The sequence below is a fragment of the Armigeres subalbatus genome, chromosome 1 (genome assembly GCF_024139115.2).
Source record: "Armigeres subalbatus isolate Guangzhou_Male chromosome 1, GZ_Asu_2, whole genome shotgun sequence".
Lineage (NCBI taxonomy): Eukaryota > Metazoa > Arthropoda > Insecta > Diptera > Culicidae > Armigeres > Armigeres subalbatus.
Window position 1 is genome coordinate 231,081,876 of NC_085139.1, and position 23,341 is coordinate 231,105,216.

The 23,341-nt window shown below is 41.1% G+C and overlaps 1 protein-coding gene across 2 annotated transcripts in view; it reads left to right on the plus strand.

The window, feature by feature from the left end:
- The first annotated feature begins 2,566 nt into the window (after positions 1 to 2,566).
- Positions 2,567 to 23,341, plus strand: part of LOC134205859 (protein yellow) — a 49,117-nt gene continuing 28,342 nt past the window's right edge. The window contains exon 1 of one of the 2 annotated variants that reach the window (XM_062681517.1): positions 2,567 to 3,013. In XM_062681517.1, coding sequence (XP_062537501.1) covers positions 2,782 to 3,013 — 232 coding nt within the window. In that variant the 5' untranslated portion in view covers positions 2,567 to 2,781. Of the gene's footprint in view, positions 3,014 to 3,181; positions 3,318 to 23,341 lie in introns of those variants that run through there. The other variant, XM_062681518.1, reaches the window with a different exon arrangement.

Sequence of the window (23,341 nt, forward strand, 5' to 3'; positions counted from 1 at the left end):
TGCAAAGTTAGAAATGAGAATGAGAAGGAAGTACATAGTAAGAAGTGTATAGTGTGGAGTAAGAAGTGAGAAGTGAAAAATATGATGCGAGAAGTGTGATGTGAGGAGCGAGAAAGGGCGAAATACGAAGTGAGATGTAGGAAGAGAGAATGGAAAAATAAGGAAGGAGGATAGAGATAAAGGAAGAAAATTAATGCGTTTTCCGGTATAAGGCGAATGAAAGGGATAATTTTTTTTTTGATAATCGCTTCGCCCGGTATTAGGGAAAGACGAGTTATAATGCCTTCTTAAAATGAACACGTTTGCCCGATATAAGACAAAGAGGGACCCTTCTTGAATTGAACACGTTTGCCTGAAGTAGAAGGAAGGAAATATTGCCCTCCTTAAATGATCGCGTCTACGCAGTATAAAGACACTGGATGAGATATTGCCTTCTTTAAACGAACACGTCGATGAATTCGACAATTTTTTTCGGTTTATATATTTGATATTTATTGCTAGATGCGATCTTATAAATTATATCTATTCCGGCCAAACTTGTCTACATAAAAAAGAGACTACATTTATCATTACCTTATTTCAGGCAAACTCTTACTTCTGAAAAGGTAATTCCATTCTACCACATTCTACTTTGGCTTATATCGAGCTAACGCCTAACGCCTAAGGGATCACATCCACCATTGCCTTATTCCGGGCATACGCATTATTATTTTTTTTAAGGATTCATATCCACGATTACAGTAACTTCTTAATCAAGGGCATCCAATAAAATCGAAAGATTTGATCATGTTCGGCATCTCCAAAGAGACACTCTGGAACAAATCTTTGAACGCTGCTCTGTTCGGGCGCTTATAGTCAATGACAATTATTTGTTGGCAAAAAAATACTTTATTTTAGGGGATTTATTACATTCGGGGAAATTGCATTCGGGGAATTGTTACATTCGGGGAAATTGCATTCGGGAAAATTGCATTCGGGGAATTGGTTTTCGGGGAATTGTCGTACAATCCCTCAGGTACGCTTAGTACAAATGGTACGCTTTACCCAGCATATGCCGTGCCATGTTGTAATAGTACCTTTGAATTTAGGACATAATAAAACTATTGAAATAAATAAAATATCCATGAGCAAGACGCTAAAACGGCTAAAACTGAAATTTTACACCAAATTCTCATTGCAAGTTTTACTTATTCGTTCTTATATCTAGCTCACTCCTGACATCGCATTCCCCCGTTCTTTTCTTACTTTTAAATTATCAAATTTCACGTCAAGCGTTCACACAGTACATTCAAAGGTAATTTCCTATATTCCGGGTACATATTAGTTTAGTTCTGGATTTAGTTCGGAAAAGGTAGTGAGGATAACCGCTCCCTTCGGTGAGGTTTGATACCACGAAACCATTACGCTAGACAAGTGCTTTCACTACTAAACTACGAAGGACCTCCGTCTTTTTACTTCTCGTGTTTAGCTTCACACTTTCCAATTTCTCATTTCTCACAACTTATTTTACTTCTTGCTTCTTACTTCAATTTATCTCTTCTCAATTCTTCCTTCTCACTTCTCAATTCTCCAACTTTACTTCTTGCTCTTCATTTTCCTTCTTCTGACTTCTCACATCTTGCATCACGATTCTTACTCTGCACAATTTACTTCTTCTTTTTACTTCTGAATTCACTAATTCAACTTCTTGCTCCTCACTTTTTAATTCTTAGATCTCATCTATACTTTGACACTTCTTACTCCTCAGTCGTATGTCTCATTCCACTTTGCATTTCTCTTTTCCCACATCTCACTTTCGTTTTGCTGTCCATTCCTCATTTTCCACTCTTCACTTTTTACTTCTTATCCCTCCTCACCAGTGATAAACTCTCGCTTCTATTCTCCCACATTTAACTTCTGGCTTTCCACTTTTTGTTTCGCCATACTCCCTACTAACTTTGCATGTTCTAAGTTTAACATTCTCGATTCTCACTTTTCCCTTTCCATGCCTACCAAAGTCAAAACTTACATTCATAAAGAGGAAAAAAAAGTTCCAAGCAAGCACAGGTTTGGGCAGGCTCTAGCGCACTAACTAGATCAGAAATGGACGAAATTCTGGGTGGGACTTTCGAACGCAAACCAGAACGGTAATAGGTATGCGCCAATACTTCTTACTTATAATAAGTAACACATATTTGATTAACAAAACCATCGAAAACATTGTTGAGATCAAATTAGATGATGTCTAGTGGCAGTCTTTAGCGAGAAATATTCTCTGCTGAGTTACCCTTATCAATCAAATTCTGCAAATACTTATCGAGAAGAGAGAACGAGTGCCACTCGAATCAATCGTTTTAACACTTCTTGACCATTTAAACTGTCGAAACTGAGTCAAGAGTGCACTTGCAGCGTCGCGTCGGCGAAAAATCAGCGCACGGCAGTCTGCATAGGTGAGAACCACCGCTGTCGATCATCCACCTACCGTGCAGAAGTCTTGTGCTAAGGCTGATGTGCTCCACTACCGTGTGCCGGCGAACAACATTGGCTCAGACTCGACCGCAGACGCAGGTCTAGTCGATCGGATCGTGGTCGTCGTCGGGTTCAACTGAGCGACGACGACGCGCCGCCACCGTTGATATAACCGGCGTGCGTTGATCCTCCGACGGTCAGTCGCGGCAGTTAGTTTCTCGAATCAGGACGGTTCTCCCCTCAGGAAAAGGAAGAACCGGGTGCGCGGTTAAGAATCGTTGTCAGTGTGTTTGTTGGTGATTGTTTTATCCGGTGGAGAAAAGGATTAGAATAATGTGGAGATCGGCACTCTGTTTGGCGCTGCTGGGCGCCTTTGGGGCCGTCAGCGGAACGACGAAACTGCAGGAACGGTACAACTGGCGCCAGTTGGACTTTGTGTTCCCGAACCAGCAGCTGAAGCAGCAGGCCCTGGCCAGCGGGGACTACGTGCCGACCAATGGACTCCCGGTCGGAATCGAACGGTGGGAGAACAAGCTCTTTGTGTCGGTGCCAAGATGGAAGGACGGTAATTATTTCGAGTGGTTTCTGTTTATTTCGATTATTGTTTGGCGAGGACAATGTGAAAGCGAAGTTGGTGCATAAAAGGGAATTAATCCCGAACCGGGGGAAGAGACTGTTTTGTTGAAAATCGACGACTGTGAAATGCCAACGTGAGGTCATTCGAAGATTTGCGACCGTTTATCAAGGACATGCGACAGTGGAAACGCGACAGTGGGATGTATTTTTGTTATTGGGACAAGTGAAGCTAAGATGATGCAATAGGAACGGAGGTTTTTAGTGAAAGGACTTTTTTCAAGTGACTGAATTAAGTAGGTGAACCAGCGGTTATCTTGGCATTAACAATTTAATATTAATTTATTGGAACTTTCGGTGAACCTGAATGTGAATTGGACCAAGTAGTTGTACTTGACATCAACCAAATGCCTTTTCCATTTAAAAGAAAACGTGGTGGATGCGAAAATTTGTGACAACGTATCTTAAATAACCTAAATAGAAAATACGGAATTGTTAGCAAACAACCAAAAACTTGTGCTGTGTGAATATTGTTTCGACTGATTTATATTTTCTCGAAGAAAAGGTTTATGCAGTTCTAAGGCGAAATAATTTTCCAAATGCTATTTTTTAATTTTTTTAAATTAAATAAATAGAAGTGCTTGATTTTTCACAAATATTTTATGAGTTTTGTTCTCGCTTTTTCTTTCAAATTCTAATGTTATTGTTAGAAAGTTTAAGATTTTCATGTCCTATTTTCAACATACATTCATAATTCAAAATGATATTAGATCTAAATGATAAAGATCAATAACATAAATTTTATATACGAATCTTTGACTGTGATGTGAGGTAATCTAATTTGAAGAAATATTTCAAAATGGCATGAACATTTTCCATAGCCATACTGATAACATAATTCTCCGATTATTACAACATGTTGCGAGCAAATCAGTTAATGGTAAATTTGAAATACTGTATCTTAAATTATTTGTATAAACATGTACTGCCCTTCTACGCATAACCGTCCCATGTTGGAATTGATAAAAAATAATCCAAACTCGAGTCAATTTATCCCTCATTGTAATCTAACGATAAGAAAGGTTGGAAAACGTCTCCATAAAGTGTGATCCATCTAATGTTTCAGAAAAGTATTTCCTATGCTCATAAGTTTTATAAAATATTGGTAAACTTTTTATATCTATTCGATTCTAAAATTAGTGTGTGGGTGTGCAGTGTGCACGCAAAAAAAAACTTACTCAATTTTCAAGAACTAATCGATTTTTGTGCAACAAGTTGCATTCAACTGAGAATCCATTCTCATTGTTTCCTATTGAAAATTAGCGCGATCGGTCATTGAGTTTCGAAGTTATTATAGAATAACAGATCTCTCCTTTAAAAAAAATTAAATAAAAAACCTCGCAGTTAATAACTGTGAAAGTACTTAATGAACACTAAGTTGCGAGGCGGCTTTGTCCCATTGTGGAGATGTAATTCCAATAAGAACAAGAAGAAGAAGATATGAAAAGTTGTCTAATGTTTTTCTTAATTTTTGTGCACACACATACACACGGATAGACATACATGTGATCACCTCGTCGACCTGAGCCGATTGGTATATAACACTATGGGTCTCCGAGACATATATAAAAAGTTCATTTTCGGAGTGAAATAATAGCCTTTCGGTACAACTTTGTTGTACGAGAAAGGCAAAAATTGTGTGGGAAATTGAGTTCATTTGGGTGGATACGAAATGCGGAATATGTAGTTTCTGCTTCGATTAGCAAACATTTTATTTGTGTGTGCATTGAAACTGTTACTCAGAACTCTCGTTAGCCATATGGGAGAAAGCTGGACCAACACTTGGAAGGGCATAACAGCCACAAACATTTTGTCGATTGGACGTTTAGTCAAATGGACATTTGGTCGAATGGAAATTTAGTCGAGGTTATTTTGTAAAATGGAAAATTCGTCCAATGGACTTGTGGATAATTTGAATAAATAATCCACAAGATACATAGATGAACTGATTAGAGGAATTCAGTGGACGCAAGAAAGTCCAATCAGTAGCGTAAGAAACGAATACGGAAGCTAACGAGGATTTTTCAACTGAGCAAACGGAAACTTCTGGAAACCCTGGTGAACTATAGAAAAATTGTAAACCTGCAGAAATAGCAAAATATTTGGTACTGATGATAAAATACCTTCTATTTTATTTTTCGTCACAAGCTCAGAAACCAATGCTATCAAAGTTATTTTTCCAATACTTCATCATAGTCGGCTTTGGAACATTTTGTCGATTGGGATTTAGTCGAATGACATCGGGTCAAATGACTTCGTTGAAAGGACGTTTAGTCGAAAGAACATTTGGCAGAATGGTTTCCTTATTATTTTTTGCCTTCCTCCTACAACAAAGTTGTACCGCACCGCTATAAGATCACTCCAAAAACGAATTTTTAATCGTGTTATATACCAATTGACTCAGCTCTGCGAACTGAAGTGATGTCTGTATGTGTGTATGCAGTGTTGTCCTACACTCAGTGCAAAAAATTCTGCTTTTTGATTTTACTCCACCTAAACGATTTTATTGTCTTAACCCTTAAAGGCGCAAGGCGATTTTTTTAGAAATCGTCGAAAGTATTTTTAGCGTAAATTACCATTAAAATTATTAACATTAAACTAATTTTCGGTTTGTTGTTTTAAAACAACATTTCGCATTTAAGGGTTAACTAAGTAAATGCAACTAATAGAAGGATATTTGAATTTTCTGAATGTCATGTCAAAGTGCCAAAAAATGCACGCCAGAGTCACAGGAGTGCGCGCTCTGAAAATACACTCCAGTGTATTTTTAGTGGGCGCGCTGCTGTGGCTCTGGTGTCATTTTTTTTACAGTTTGACATGACATTTGAAAAAATTCAAATATCCCTCTATTAGTTGCACTTACTTAGTTAAGACAATAAAATCGTTTAGATGAAGTATTTTTTTTTATTTCTTCATTAAGGTGTTTTTTTAATTCCAGATTAAGTTCAACACCAGGTTTAGATGGAGTATCAAAGAGCAGAATTTTTTGCACTAAGTGTAGGCCAACTCTGCATACACACATACAGACATCACTTCAGTTCGTCGAGCTGACGAAAATGCCTTCCTTAAACCTATTAACGTATTTGCCCAAAAGTACACACAGCGTGCCCAAAAGGAAACGACGCACCACGCTTTTTGCTGCTCGTACATTCCATTCTTATGGGAAGATAACATTGAGGCGTTTTCTAGGGTGCGGTTGTTCCTTTCGAGTATGAAACGCCGCGTGGAATCTTGTGCAAATGCGCTTTTGGAAACATTACAACAGCCGCGCGGTGTGTCGTGTTGACAGCACCGTACAATATTTTGAATATAATGCATAGTTAACTATGCCATATTTAATTAGTCCAGAAAATGGCCTTTCTTCCCGTCGTTCCGCCGGAACTATTTTCGGAATAACTTTACGGAAAAATGTTTAAGGTTTTGGCTTTCAGTCTTTTGGAATCAAAAACGGGGTTTTATATTTTCTTCCGACGTTTCGAACACATGTATTGTGCCTTTTTCAAGGAATAAACTATTATGTTCCGTTTTGTTGTCACATTAGCCCTCAGCAAAGGACTTATTTTTCACCACAATTCGTTTGCCCAAGACTGGGTGAGGCAGAGCGGACATTTGAATTTACCCGACCCGCAAAAACTTTTGGAGCACTTGTCTATTTGGCGCCAGAGTGATAAAAGTGGCGAAAAAAATAAACATCATCTGGATCATATTTGATTTGATTGAACTCAGTAGCAAAGTTTACCGGGAACCAGTCAAGTGTGAAATTTAAGAAATTAGCTGCATGACAATCTTTATGATTAAGGCAGATATGACATTCTGTGCTAGGTTTGTACTTCCTGGGCCATATTTTGCAAATGAGTAGATAACCGAATCTGGACCAACTTTAGAAAATAAAAAACCCTATCATGCAGCGTTGAATATGAAAGTGCTTTCGTTGCAAAATGAGTCTTAATTCAAACCTAAAATTAAAACTTTTATTATTGATACAGTGTTCCAGTAGCTGCGATTTCCGTTCCTACACTGAACCAAAAAAGCGACTTTTAATCGACTGACTTTCCCCTTGTTTTGAATATTATTCCCTTCTCAAGTGTATGTTGCCCCGCTGTGTATGACATGTAAAACCGAATGATAATCATCCGACAAGCAAACAATGTATATAATACAGAGGCTTAGGGGCAAGCCAGAGTAAACGCGACGAGGATGCGATGCGACGTGGCTCACGTAAAGAAATAACAATTATTATCAATGAACTGTCAAATCGCACTTTCACGTGGCATCGCACCGTCACGTTTACTCTGGTTTCACCCGTAGAGGGCCAACGTAAAAGATCTCCATCCTAATCGCTTGCCCGCGTTAGCCTTGACCTGGACCCAGGTCAGATTCCCATCAAACTCCTCGATTTCATTGTTGAGGCTTCCTCGCCACGAGCCCCTTAGTCTGCTGCAAAGCTCTGCTAGATTCCAGCTCAACGCTTGCTTGCTCCGCTTTTTCGCTGACGCGCCTCCATTTACGCTCTCGAATTTCTATTCTTATCGGCTGTTGATGGCATCGTCGATGCAGTTCAGCATTCGAGATCCAGTTGTGAGGCCACCAGTTCCGGGTTATAAAACGTAGACATCACCCAAGTAACATTTTGGTTTTATAATGGTTTTAAGACACTCTTGTCGAGTAAATAATGGTCTTCAAGAGCGTTATAAAACTGTGCTTCGCCGCACCACGTTACCACCGCCGACAGCTCTTGACACGCCGGTAGTCTATAATATTTCATTCCGTGAACACTAAGAAAAACTTCGAATTTCCAAAGGTTTTTCCGCTGAAATTAAAAAAAAAATCTTGTTGCAATAGAATTTTTGAACGAAGAAGTCGTTTGACAGAAAGCCATTTCATCGAAGACAACAACCCAACAAACATTGGAGGTGAATGAAACACTATAATATGACCCAAAAAAATTTCCACTGTTTATATAGCTAACATTGTTTGTTGAGAACGCTGAAAGTCGCTTAACCCTTTCAGGCCCAAATTTTTCTAAGCGGTATTACGCAGTAAATTTGATATGTTCCATTTGTTTTAGGTGATTAAAGGTGGACAAAACAAGTCGAAACATATTTTTTCGGGATGTACTAGATCATCCAAACTGTCCTTCGGCCCAGAACATGCGATCTACAGCCAGGACACTAGCTTTTTCCATCACTAGAAGTTTGGATATGTATCCAGTTTTGGTGACATACAGTATATCCAAACAATCAGCCGATATATACAAGGTCAATAACTTCGAAGAGATGTTATGAAAATGGCTTAACACGTATTGAAATTATGAGTAGTGCAAAACGCTACAATCACAACTGTTGATTACAAGTCCCGAACTCAAGAAAAATTTGGACAATCTAGAATATTTAAAAACTATCTTACAATGTCTTTTGGTCTTACAGGAGATGTAACGCACATTGTTGGATACATATCGAAACTTTGAGCAACAGAAGAAGCCTTCAAAGCAGCTATAGCCCTCAAAAGTTTAGATGATGCAGAAAATATAAAAACTATCTTACGATGTATATTGACCATCCAGGAGCTGTACTGCACATGGTTAAATACATTTGAACCATTTGTTTGAGAAACTGCATATGATTCGCGCAGATACATTAAAGAAGGCAACCCATCTTCTTTGCATTTTGACCGGACGAAGGACCAGAAACGTTTCGGACGTGTGCGCAGACTTCGTTGCATTCGGTCGGTATGCTTGCTACATGGACCGAAAGCAACGAAGTCTGCGCACATGTCCGAAACGTTTTCGTATACTACAGAACAATTTCACAGAACATTGTATTATGATTAAATAAACTTTTATATTCATTCATTCATTTATTTAGTTAAGATCTAAACAGATAACACTGAATCAACAATTTGACGCCACAATGTACGGTTCGAGGCCGCATCTCTCCATCCTCGGATACGCCCCACGCTCGCCAAGTCGTTCTGCACCTGGTCTGCCCATCTCGCTCGCTGCGCTCCACGCCGTCTCGTACCTGCCGGATCGGAAGCGAACACCATCTTTGCAGGGTTGCTGTCCGGCATTCTTGCAACAGGTCCTGCCCATCGTACCCTTCCGGCTTTAGCTACCTTCTGGATAGTGGGTTCGCCGTAGAGTTGGGCGAGCTCATAGTGCATTCTTCGCCGCCACACACCGTCGTCTTGCACACCGCCAAAGATGGTCCTAAGCACCAGTCTCTCGAATACTCCGAGTGCTTGCAAGTCCTCCTCGAGCATTGTCCATGTTTCATGTCCGTAGAGAACAACCGGTCTTATTAGCGTCTTGTACATGACACATTTGGTGCGGTGGCGAATCTTTTTCGACCGCAGTTTCTTCTGGAGCCCGTAGTAGGCCCGACTTCCACAGATGATGCGCCTTCGTATTTCACGACTAACGTTGTTGTCAGCCGTTAGCAAGGATCCGAGGTAGATGAATTCCTCGACCACCTCGAAGGTATCCCCGTCTATTGTAACACTGCTTCCCAGGCGGGCCCTGTCGCGCTTGGTTCCGCCCACAAGCATGTACTTTGTCTTTGACGCATTCATCACCAGTCCAACTTTTGTTGCTTCACGTTTCAGGCGGGTGTACAGTTCTGCCACCTTTGCAAATGTTCGGCTGACAATATCCATGTCATCCGCGAAACAAATAAATCGACTGGATCTGTTGAAAATCGTACCCCGGCTGTTACACCCGGCTCTCCGCATGACACCTTCTAGCGCAATGTTGAACAACAGGCACGAAAGTCCATCACCTTGTCTTAGTCCCCGGCGCGATTCGAACGAACTGGAGTGTTCGCCCGAAATCTTCACACAGTTTTGCACACCATCCACCGTTGCTTTGATCAGTCTGGTAAGCTTCCCAGGGAAGCTGTTCTCGTCCATAATTTTCCATAGCTCTACGCGGTCTATACTGTCGTATGCCGCCTTGAAATCAACGAACAGATGGTGCGTTGGGACCTGGTATTCACGGCATTTTGAAGGATTTGCCGTACAGTAAAGATCTGGTCCGTTGTCGAGCGGCCGTCAACGAATCCGGCTTGATAACTTCCCACGAACTCGTTCACTAATGGTGACAGACGACGGAAGATGATCTGGGATATCACTTTGTAGGCGGCATTAAGGATGGTGATCGCTCGAAAGTTCTCACACTCCAGTTTGTCGCCTTTCTTGTAGATGGGGCATATAACCCCTTCCTTCCACTCCTCCGGTAGCTGTTCGGTTTCCCAGATTCTGACTATCAGTTTGTGCAGGCAAGTGGCCAGCTTTTCCGGCCCCATCTTGATGAGCTCAGCTCCGATACCATCCTTACCAGCTGCTTTATTGGTCTTTAGCTGTCGAATGGCATCCTTAACTTCCCTCAAGGTGGGGGCTGGTTGGCTTCCATCGTCTGCTGAACTGACGTAGTCATCTCCTCCGCTGCCTTGACTTTCACTGCCTGTACTCTCAGCGCCATTCAGATGTTCCTCGTAGTGCTGCTTCCACCTTTCGATCACCACACGTTCGTCCGTCAAGATGCTCCCATCCTTATCCCGGCACATTTCGGCTCGCGGCACGAAGCCTTTGCGGGATGCGTTGAGCTTCTGATAGAACTTGCGTGTATCTTGAGAACGGCACAGCTGTTCCATCTCCTCGCACTCCGCTTCTTCCAGGCGGCGTTTCTTCTCCTGAAAAAGGCGGGTCTGCTGTCTCCGCTTCCGTCTATAACGTTCCACGTTCTGCCGGGTACCTTGCTGCAGCGCGACCGCCCGCGCTGCGTCCTTCTCCTCCAGAATCTGTCTGCACTCTTCGTCGAACCAATCGTTCCGTCGACTTCGACCCATATACCCGACTTTGTTCTCCGCTGCGTCGTTAATGGCTGCTTTGACTGTATTCCAGCAGTCCTCAAGAGGGCCCCATCGAGCTCACCCTCTTCCGGCAACGCTGCCTCGAGATGCTGCGCGTATGCAGTGGCGACATCAGGTTGCTTCAGTCGCTCTAGGTCGTACCTCGGCGGTCGTCGGTACCGAACATTGTTGATGACGGATAGTTTTGGGCGCAGTTTAACCATCACCAGTTAGTGGTCAGAGTCGATGTTAGCGCCACGATATGTCCTGACGTCGATAATGTCGGAGAAGTGCCGTCCATCAATCAGAACGTGGTCGATTTGTGAATCTGTCTGCAGTGGTGATCTCCAGGTGTACCGATACGGGAGGCTGTGTTGGAAGTAGGTGCTGCGAATGGCCATATTCTTGGAGGCGGCGAAATCAATTAGTCGTAGGCCGTTTTCGTTCGTCAGCCGGTGAGCGCTGAACTTTCCAATAGTCGGTCTAAACTCCTCCTCTTGGCCAACCTGAGCGTTCAAATCTCCTATGATGATTTTGACGTCGTGGCTTGGGCAGCTGTCGTACTCACGTTCCAGCTGCGCGTAGAATGCGTCCTTATCATCATCAGTGCTTCCGGAGTGTGGGCTATGGACGTTGATTATGCTGAAGTTGAAGAACCGGCCTTTGATCCTCAACCTGCACATTCTTTCATTGATCGGCCACCACCCGATCACGCGCCTTTGCATATCGCCCATCACTATGAAAGCTGTTCCCAGCTCGTGTGTGTTGCCGCAGCTCTGGTAGATGGTATGATTACCTCTAAACGTTCGCACCATTGATCCCTTCCAACAAACCTCCTGCAGCGCTACGATGCCGAATCCACGGTCCTTGAGCACATCGGCGAGTATGCGTGTGCTCCCGATGAAGTTGAGAGATTTGCAGTTCCACGAACCGAGTTTCCAATCGCTAGTCCTTTTTCGTCGCAGTGGTCTTCGCCGATGGTTCCGGTCCGTACTCTTTTGTTGATTGTTCGTTGCTTATGATTTTTTAAAGGCTGGCTTGCAGGGCCTGACACCAAACCCCCTAAATTTCCGGAGGACCATGGTGCACAGTTTCACTTAGAGTCCCTCGCTGGCACTCGGACGATGATCAGCCGCCCCTAACATGGAGAACAGACGCTGTTGTGAGCCGATCCTGACATGGAGAACAGACGTTCAATAAGATTTGCACCTCCGGAGGAGCAAATTTCCCTTCCCTGTCAGCATACGACCATAGTTCCCACCGGGGTTGGTTACCCGATCTTCCCTAAGGTTGCTCGTATCCCGGCCAGCACCGCGGGGAGGTAGGGATAGGAGTTGCTGGGTAAGAGGCTAAGGACCGCGAGATGGGGTCTATTTTATTCCTTCAGGTACGCGAAGTACCAATGGTACGCTTTACCCACACACCTAAAAATAATCATGTAATTTTAGGTGCTACAACAACGACATATACGAGCGTCACTTTTGACGTAAAATTAGATAATACTTTAATTTTACATCACAAATTTATTGACAAAAAAATTGAAGGGTTAGGACGAGAATCGAACATAAGCCCACTGAGTGAGAGCCAAACACGTTACCACTCAGTTATCTTCGTCTCTTGAAGGAGAGGTGATCGAAGTAAAGCAGGTTCCACGATTTGCACTGAACAAGTATTTCACTGCATCAAGTCATCGACTGCTAGAGCGTTAGGTGCGTTGCATCGGATGCTGGGTTTGGGTTCCATGACATGTAATTTTAAATCATCTAACATTGAAAAATATGCGATTCAGTTTATGTCATGTTGTTTTGTGTCATTTTATTCACATACGTCACCTGTAATATTCATATTTTTTTGGTGTGCAGCATTTGCCGTGCCATATACTTTTATATAGTTTTCGGCTGATTTATTAAGAGCTGAATTGTGTGTTTTTGGATTAATTTATCGAATCGTATCAGCCGAAACCTATATAAAAGTTCATTTCATCATCATACAATGTTCTGTAAAATTGTTCTGTAGCATACTAACTGCCGTTTTGCAATTCTGAGGTCAATCGAGCAATCAGAACCAATTTAGATGAAATCCCCATACAAACTTCAAATTAAATGCGCCAGCTTATGCAACAAGCGATTGAGCTGAAATTTTGAGAGATTGATTTTCTTACCCAAAAACACAATCCTGAGGGGTACCCCGTGGAATTAGACAACTTTTTGTTTCCTGGGCCAGTCTAGTGCATACGCTCTATGGATGCGGGTTTGCAAGTCGATGCTGTTTATACCGATTTCAAAGCTGCCTTCGATCGGGTAAATCATGACGTCCTTCTACACAAACTCCAAAAGTTAGGTGTTTTACTAGCAAAGCAATCGTCAATTGGCTAAGATCATACCTTTCAGGAGAGTCTATGAAAGTGGGACTTGGCTCGACAGAATCTGCCTCAGAAGAGTAACCTTGGCTCATTATTTTCCCTGTACATCAACGACGTCACATATGTATTGCCTGCTGGCAATCGAGTTTTCTACGCAGATGACATGAAAAAAATATATGGTTATTGCGGGTATTGATGATTGCCTGGAGCTACAAAACATGCTGGATTTTTCCGAAGAATGGAGCAAACGTAATTACCTGGAACTGTGTGTCGATAAATGCAGTACGATCTCCTTCACAAAACAACGACATCCGTTGCACCATGTGTACACTTTTTCTGGACAATCGTTGGAACGACTCGATCAAGTTAGAGACCTTGGCGTGATGCTCGATAGTGAACTAACGTCTCGACCTCATTACGAAAACGTTATCTCTAAAGTTAACAAACAGCTTGGCTTTATTCCAAAGATGACAGATGGATTCACTGATCCCCTCTGCCTCGAAGTTTTGTACTTTGTACCAATGCACGATCAATTTTGGAATCAGCAGTGGTGGTCTGGTGTCATGCTAGGAGCTGGATCGAATGGATCGAGGCAGTTCAATGAAAATTTGTTCGCGTAGTTCTGAGAAATCTGCCGTGGCGTGATGCATCCATTCTACCGCCATAAAAACATCGCTGCATGCTTCTTGGAATCGAAACATTGGAGAATAGAAGGACCACGATACAAGCAGTCTTCGTCTTGACCGGCTGAAACGATGCACCTGCCATTCTAGCTGAATTGTGTATTTATGTTTCAGAACGACCCCTACGACGCAGAAATTTCCCGTATCTAGCTCCTCGTAATAGCCGTTATTGTCAGCATGATCCAATAAGGTTTATGGCTTCGCGCTTCAATTATGCATTTAGGTTTTTCGAGTTTGATGAGGGAGCTTCTATATTTGCTAACCAGTTAAGGCTGAGAATGTGAAGTCGCGCGGAAAACAATAGATACTGTAGAATATAAATGTAGATTTTATTTTTTTATAGTAATTGACTGTTTTGTAAATTTCTGTGACTATTTTGTAGACATGTGCAATAGTTATTAGTAAACTTCATTAAGACTATAAGTCAGATGAAGGTAACAATAAAATAAATAAATAAATAAATGTTACATTTTTGGCCAAAATGAGATTCCGAATTCTCGTCCAAAAAACGTATTTCGGCAAAAAATACGAACATTTGTTTTTTGTTCAGGGTTGTATTGTTTTTCCTTTTTTTGAGAAACTTCATACGTGCACGCACTTTGAAGAGCAATTATGGAATACTGCTTACAGGTTTTGCACTGGAAGTGCCTCAGGGTATTTTTTAAAACAGCTTATCGTTGTTTTCCGGAAATTGTGTAAATGGATGTATGCAGTTTATCAAACAAATTTTCATTTAGAAACTTGAGTGACGAAAGAGCTACATTCGCATCTGTGGATTTCAAGTCTCGAAATGGATCTCATTTAATCATATAATCTCAAAAATATCTTATGATATCCGTAGGCCTCCCAGAAGGTGTAATAGATATAATTGAACGCATATTGAAGCTTTGAGTACCGAAAAGAGCTTCTAAGCAGCTGTAGATCTCAAGTCACGAACTCAATGACAGTTTGGATTGCCCAGAATATCTTAAAACTATCCTACGATATCCGTTTACCTCCCGGGAGGTGTAATGGATATAATTGAATGCATGTTGAAGCTTTCAGTACTGAAACACGATGTTCTCGCAGCTATACATCTATATCGATATCTGTGGGTGATACCAAAAGAGGTAATGGATATAATTGAATGCATGTTGAAGCTTTCAGTACTGAAAAAAGATTTTCTTGCAGCTGTAGATCTCAAATCCCGATCTCAAAGACAGTTTGGATTGTCCAGAATATCTCAAAACTATCTTACGATATCCGTTGACCTCCCGGGAGGTGTAATGGATATAATTGAATTCATATTAAAGCTTTCAGTACTAAAAAACGATTGTCTTGCGGCTGTAGATTTCAAGTCCTGAACTCAAGGAATGTTTAGATGGCCAAGGACGTCCAAGGAAGTTAAAAAATAGTTTATTGAATATCACAGTAACTCTGTGCATATTGCATAAGTTTGAATAAAAATCTTATTTTAAAACAATACAATCCGCTGCCAACACATTTAAATTTCCTCTTTCATAACTTCACCGTGTTCATGACGTTCTAGGTTGACGTAAGGCCTTGATCGCCCATGCCTGATATTTTTCCCTGATAAGGGATTATGCATATGCACAGCATGTGATAGATTTAGTTCGGGTAAGGTATTGGAGGGTAACCGATACCGCGAGAGACTTTTTTTTCGCAAGCTGTCATGATAGAGAACTGATTCGGGAGGCTATACCCCATGATAAATTTCTTTTAGAAAGCTCCAAATGCGGGGATCACTGGCTCTGATTATGCATTTCAACTTGTTTTACACAGCTGTGCAGTAACCAACACGAAAGGAGCGAAAACAAAGCGAGAATCTCCATTTTTCTGTGGGGGCTGCCTGTCCGATTCTGTTTTTTCGCACTTGTATACAAGTTTGATAAGTTATCATGGCTTGTTATGATTCGGAACAGTTTTTGCCTCTCTTTTATCGTTGTTCGTTATCCATTGAGAAACATTACTGCAAACCCTGGTATTTAGTATTGTCTGACTCCTACACGCTTGCTTCATCAGCAACGGCGCGATGAAGTAAGGTTATATCACCTTTTTTGTATGAATCGTTGAAGATTTTTGTATGGATTTTCACACTTCGGTCAACCCCTTCTACCCTATGAGCGTTACGCTTTTTATGGATGCTACCTAACAAAACAAACTATATGGCTGGAGCCCATCTAGACTAATGTTATTTGGCTGAAAATGTCATTTGGTCGAACAGTTCTCACTTAACTTTTCAAAACATTTTTCTTGAATTAATTTGAATATTGCAATCAACAGACCAATATGAAAGCTTTTGATTGCAGTACTCAAAATAATTCATGAAAAATGTTACTTAGATCCTTTTGAAAAGTTAAGCGAGAGTTCCTTTGGCTGAAAAATATAGTTTGGTCGAAATGGACTTGTGGCAGAAAGGGTCATTTGGCCGAAATAAGCATTCGACCGAAAATGTCGTTCGGCTGAATTGACTTTCCCGTCAAAAATTGTATCTTGTTTTATTGACTCAGTCGGTTTTTTTTCAAGCCTCTAACCACAGACAAACAGACATAACACTCGTGAAATTTTCGTCGTTAAATGATTTACTGTTCAATTTAAATAATCAATAGTTGACCAATCGATCACTCTTGGCGCGCGCATCTAATTTGCGCTAGTTTGACGTTTGTTCACTATCGCCATCTGATTCGTGGTTTGCCCAACTTAGTGAAAACAACAGATGCTGTTAGTGTTTGAACAACCGTCAATTTGATGAGTGAGTGACCGGCCTGAAAAATTCACCAGACGTTTGGTCAAAAATGGACAAATGTTAGGCCAATCTGAAGCCAATTGCCAATTGGAAGCAGCATGTTTTTTATTTTTTTATTTTAGAAATACAAAATACAAAATTGGGGATCTTTGGGAAAGTTCACCTTCAATAAAATAAAATAAACGATTGCGCAAATATTTTTTTTTTTACGGGAAAGGTCAATTGATAATTGTGCCAAAAAGCCGTTTAACCGAATAGGTCATTTGGCAGAAAATGCCATTAGGCCGAAATGGTTGTCTTGCCGAAAGAACATTTTCGGGCCAAATGACTCTTTCTGCCAAACGACCGTTTCTACCAAACGACATTCTTGGTCAAATGATCTATTCGTTCATATGACTTTTTCGGCTGAACCAGCATTTCAGTCAAACGACCATTTCGGCCAAACGGCGTTTTCAGCCAAATGAACTGATAGGAAAAACAACTTTTTCGGTCAAACTACCAGTTCGGCCGAATGTGCTTTTCGGTTGTTCGTCGCTTTCAGCCAAATGTAATTTTCGGTCTAACCATTTTCGAACTAATAACTGTTTCGGACAAACGTTCAGTTCGGACTAATGGAATTCGGCTAGATGACTTTCGGCCTAACTTGTTATTCGGTCAAAAGGCATTCGAACAAATGGCTTTTCGCCGAATGACTTTTGGCCTTTGTTAGGGCTATTTGGCTGAAAGCCACAAGGCTGAAAGTTGTTTTGCCGCGTATGTCATTTGACCGAAAAATCCATTGGGATCGCGGGCGAAATTTTTTTTTTTGCCGTTGTGGACATACGGCCGAAAATGTCATTTGGCCAAAAAGTCGGTTGGCCGATATGGTCGTTTAGCAGCAAGGCAATTTGACTGAAAATGTTATTTGGCCAAATGGCGTGGGCTGTTCTTTGGATCATGTTATTCCTACCCTAGCAGCACTCATGTTTCGCATACTGCGTTTTTTTTATCTATTGCGTTTATTTGACAGGCTCAGGCGTGTATAACACTTAACGGAGCCGAGACTTTATGATATTTACAATCGATATCATCTTATAATCAACAGTTAGTAAGGGGAAGGGGTATAGACCAAGATACTCGTGGCGACTCAAGGTTAGATTGCGTAATTTCAGGACGGACTAGGTTGGGATTTAGGTTTGTGGTATTACAGCTGCTCATCCGGGTATTTGACGTCATTAACGGTATGGCGTAGCGTCGGGCTCGAGTTGTGGTTCGTCAGGGAGCATCTTCCGGATGGCCATAGCTTCGTACACAGAACAATAAGACAAAACCAAAACAAAAACGAGAAAAAAAAATAGGGGAATTAGACTTTTATGTCAGACGAGCAAAGAAAGGCATAGATGGCCTGCATATAAACCACATCGCGATCCCCAAAACACCTCTTACTTCCCTGTAGGGTTGTTTACCTCGGGCCACAAGGGTATCCAATAGTTGCTCTCTGGAGGCGTCGTTTTCCGAGCAATACCAAACTACGTGATCGATGTCATCGTAACCGGCTCCACACCTACATAGGTTGCTATCGACCAGGTTTATTCTATAGAGGTATGCGTTTAGTGAATAGTGATTGGACATAAGTCTCGATATCGTGCGAATGAAGCCTCGGCTTAAGTCCTCCCATCTGAATCACGCTCGCGCAAAAACTTTGAGAACTATAGAAAACAGACACCGTAAAAGTTCATTGTGTGAGTACTCTGACGGACTAATGGAAAAAACTCGTTGTTCGAGATTTGTCTATCATAAACTTCACCTCCCCGTGCGCCCACCTTTGCTAGCGAGTCCGCCTTCTCATTGCCCATACAAAGGTAATCTTGAATGATCTTTCGACCAAATCACGCATCTGCTCTCTTACAGTTGTAAGAAAGTAAGATGCGTGCTTAACAGGTTTCATCGATGCATACTATGTTACTGCGATTATTATGTCACCAGATATAGTCACAATCGAGTTGCTGCAACCATTTCTGTCTGAATTGTGCTGCTCGGGTAACGTCCGTTATGCCTAACGTACTTATGCCCAACGAGGTATACCCGGATTACAGAGCGTAACAATATGGTCAACAAAGTTAGACCTCTTTTTATCACTACGACGTTGTGTATCAGTCGACTGCAAAAGTCGCAAATTCTGGTCGTTCGTTCAATCTGAGCATCACTTCTAAAAAGCGAGCGACCTCGCCAGCCTTGGTGGATTGCATGCTCCGAATGGCTACTTCATTCTGCTGCAATCGGGAATCGTAATGCACCGCAGCCTGGTCGACTTCTGTTGAGATGTTGATGGTGGGTTGAGCTTCAAAACTTGAAGAAGTTGCTAGAAGTGCTCGAACCAAGCTTAGGCGCTTAAGCGGATCAATTGGGTCGGTGAGTATCTGCCCTGTCGCGGCTTCGGATCGATCCTTGCTGCACTCAGGCGTCGTGTGTACGATTTCATAGGCGAATATTACAAGTTGTTGCGGATTCGTCCTCTTTGTCGGCCAAGTATTCCATCCTCGCTCGTTTTTCCTGTCTGCCGTTAGCGTTCAACTTCCATCTTCCATGGTTCCCATGGTTCCAACGGCATTTAGTTTACTATGAACATTCTCCTCGTTTTGTAACTCGTGTGGGTCTGAACGAGTGCCCAGGATTTGGTAATGAATATTCCTACTTGATTTGCGCCGCCTGTGCCTGGGCGCTAAGTAGAAAACCAAATCATCGGATCCGCGCTGTTCCCTCAGATACCGGAAGATAACAATTCCTGTCCCGACGGTAGTTTGTGCTCTCCAACGTTTTCAAGCGTTCAACGATTTTCACTCAGCACCATGATTCCGAGCTTCATGCTGGCGAGTTATGTCAGCTTACCTTGCTGAGCTAACGTTGAATCGTTCCATCTTCCAATTCGTGTTTCATTGTCATAAGACGAGTTCAGTACTATGTAGTACTAAACTCGTCTTATGACAGTGACCGAAATAGAAGATATTAATAAAAAAAACTTCTGAAAGTCAATCAAGAAGTGAATTGAGAGCATTTCTGAAGAAACTCCTTCAGAGATTCTTAAAAGGATCAACTATTCCTCATAAGTCATAGAAATCCTTGAGATCGATATGCCTTTAAAGCACTGATCTTTAAGAGCTCAGTGCGAAATTCTAATTGTTTCTATTTGATACAGACTTCAAAACAACTAAACGTTTGAGATTTCCCTGACTAGGGTCATGCGCTAATTCGTCCATGGCGCTAATTCCCGTCATATCAAATTCTAATTCACTAATTACTCGCGATTGATCATTTAAATCAATGAAATTATCACCTGGAGAGATAGAAAAAAGTGTACACTATCATCTAAACTCATTCCAGCCACATTCCGGTGTTACTTTCATTGAAAAACTCTTCAAACAAACTTCACGATTCAGTATATTTGCAACATTACCTACCTTTTCCGTGCGACGAAGGAAAATCCAGCCGCTTCCACTCCAAGCAATAAATAAATTTCGTTTGTTCGCATATTTTCCGCTAGCGTAATAAAAGTAAAGTCTTTCAAATACATTTTTTTCATTCTAACTCTTTCATTCTAACATGACGTACACCCAAATTTGCTACTATTCCAAAGTATTGAATACTGGGAAATAATTTCATAATAGGCAACACTACCCACGTACATGTTCAGCCCTTGTGTTTGTTGTTTGACAGTCGGAGGCATTTTACTGAATTGTAGTACAGCCAAACCTTTTTTGTGCAATCTAAATGGGATTGTACTTGTAAAATATTCTGAATTGGAACCAAAAACATTTTTTTAGACTTTAGAAATTGACGGACATGATAGTTATTATGCAAGAAGTTGCAAATAGTTCGTCCAGTTATTCAATAATTTTCTGGAATAAAATGCTTGGGTACTACACTCGTGAACAAAGATCTGTAGTGCTGATTTAAATATGGTACCCGCTTCTTGTGGTACAGAGAAAATATATTGTAGACAGACAACATATGCTCTTGGTTATCCAAGAAATTCATGGAGTAAGGCCTTCCGATCTACACGCGTAACCAAAAATCAATTTACTCAATTGAAAAATGGTACATGCTCTCTGTAGTACAAAGAATGGAATGCGTTTACAACATATGCTCTTGGCTATCCAAGAAATTCCTGGAGTAAGGCCTTCTGATCTACACGCGTAATCAAAGATCAATTTACTTAGTTGAAAAATGGTGCATGCTCTCTGTGGTACAAAGAATGGAATGCAATTACGACATATGCTTTTGGTTATCCAAGAAATTCCTGGAGTAAGGCCTTCCGATCTACACGCGTAACCAAAGATCAATTTACTTAATTGAAAAATGGTACATGCTCTCTGTAGTACAAAGAATGGAATGCGTTCACAACATATGATCTTGGTTATCCAAGAAATTCCTGGAGTAAGGCTTTCCGATCTACACGCGTGACCAAAGATCAATTTACTCACTTGAAAAATGGTACATGCTCTCTGTAGTACAAATAATGGAATGCGTTCACAACATATGCACTTGGTTATCCAAGAAATTCCTGGAGTAAGGCCTCCGATCTACACGCGCAACCAAAGATCAATTTACTTTACAATTACGCTACAATGGGCGTATTACATATTCAAAACAGGCCTGTAGATCATTGGTTACGCGTGTAGATCTGGAGGCCTTAACTTCAGGGGTTTCTTGGATAACCGCGAACATCTTCCATACGCATATTCTATCATATGTACCACATTGAGCATATTACATATTCAAAACAGGCCTGTAGATCATTGGTTACGCGTGTAGATCTAAAGGCCTTTACTTCAGAGATTTCTTGTATAACCAAGAACATCGTACATTCACATATTCTATTCTGATTTTCACAATGGATACAAAACATATTCAGAACAGGCCAATATTAAATAAATTTATGTCATTTTGTTTTAACACGGTGCATATGCACCACATAAAAAACTAGTTCGGTGTTATGGAAATGCTAATATCATCTTCCAAACTTGGACGTACATGTTCATGATAGCATTAGAGGCGAAAGTATAGAATTGATAGTTCCGTTAGGATACGGCAGGCATGAAGAATGTTTTTATAGAAGTCGATTTGAAAGCGAGCGGAGGGCAATATTTGTGATGGCACATATCGCACGACCTTCCTTCTGCCAAGCTCCCGTATGAAGGGGGAGGGAAGAATATCAGTGTGGAAGCTGATATATCTCCACTGGCCTAGTTCGGTGTACTTGTTGAAATAGCACACCAATACCAACAGATTCATTTGACAGCAATCCACCGAATATTGGTTTGGACGAATGAAAACTATCATGGACGTGAACAGATTTTGGTAAGACAAAATTGAAAAAATGAAGGGTAGTTTTGATTACCGATTCCTAATAAACCATTATTTGTTCATTGCGTTAATAGTACGCAATGGAAAGTAGTAGACTTCCTATACATGTTACATATAAATTAATTAGAGTCAGTAGTTGGGTTAGCGTTTAAGTTGGATTTGAAAACTATGCAGTACATACTACGACGGGAATTAGCTCACTACCCTATACGACTTCACGTGGGAGATAAAATTGTTTTGTAATAATTGATATCTATAAGTTAATGATTGATTCCGACCGACGTTTCTTATTTTTATATGTATCAGGTTTCACTTTCATTGAATCTGAATGGAACGCATTTAGAAACAAATTAATGACGCATGTCGGACACAGTAAACAGCAGTAAATAACCTATCGTACCTCACAATCATGGCCCATTAAAGCCCTTCGGAAGTGATCCAACTCATAATCTTTTTGTGTTTGACCATTCACTATCGATGGCACCGGCGCCCATTCACCGACCCCAATTCTGACCGGAATGTGATTCCCCAACCGATCGATCAGATTTCGGTGTCCTCTGTTTTGATCACACTCGCGTTGTTATTGGTTGCAGTTTTGGTAATTTATTACCACTGGCACCGTTGGCGAGGCACAAACAAACTTCCCAGGCGCAGGTGTAGTGTTTGTAAACGGTGGCACAATTTTGGCACCAAATATGTTGATTTGTTTTACTTTTGACCACTTGGTAAATAGAGTCGCGTGCCACCCCAACTTGGTACAAACGCTACTGAGTTGAAGTTATATCACACAGAATGAAAGTGAACTGTTGAAGACATCCTGCGACTAACAAGGAGGGGTTTCGTCAGGATATGTAGAAAAGTTCCAAGACCTCATGCAGAAACTGTTGAACACGTTTTATTCTGTATGATGTACGAGTAATTGATATATTTTTCCATATAAGGATAAAATTTGAACAAATTAAAACTCAAATTGAGATCTACCATATAGATTGTATTAAGTTCATGGTCTTAATGAACTTAGAGTAAATACAATTTCACCATCTCGCATTAATTTGAAAAAAAAAATCCATCCGGTGATCGGACCGGAAGCGCAAGCTTAAATTTATGAACCCTCGGTGGCAGCTTTAGTTTGTCAAGCTTTAACGTAGAGATCACTGATCTATGATCACACGTTTTTTTGTTTGTCGTTCGTACTTTTCGGCGCTTAATGTGCTGTAAAACTGATTCATTAGGCCGCGTCACAGCTGACCGGTAAAACCATGTTTCTTGTGTTTCTCTG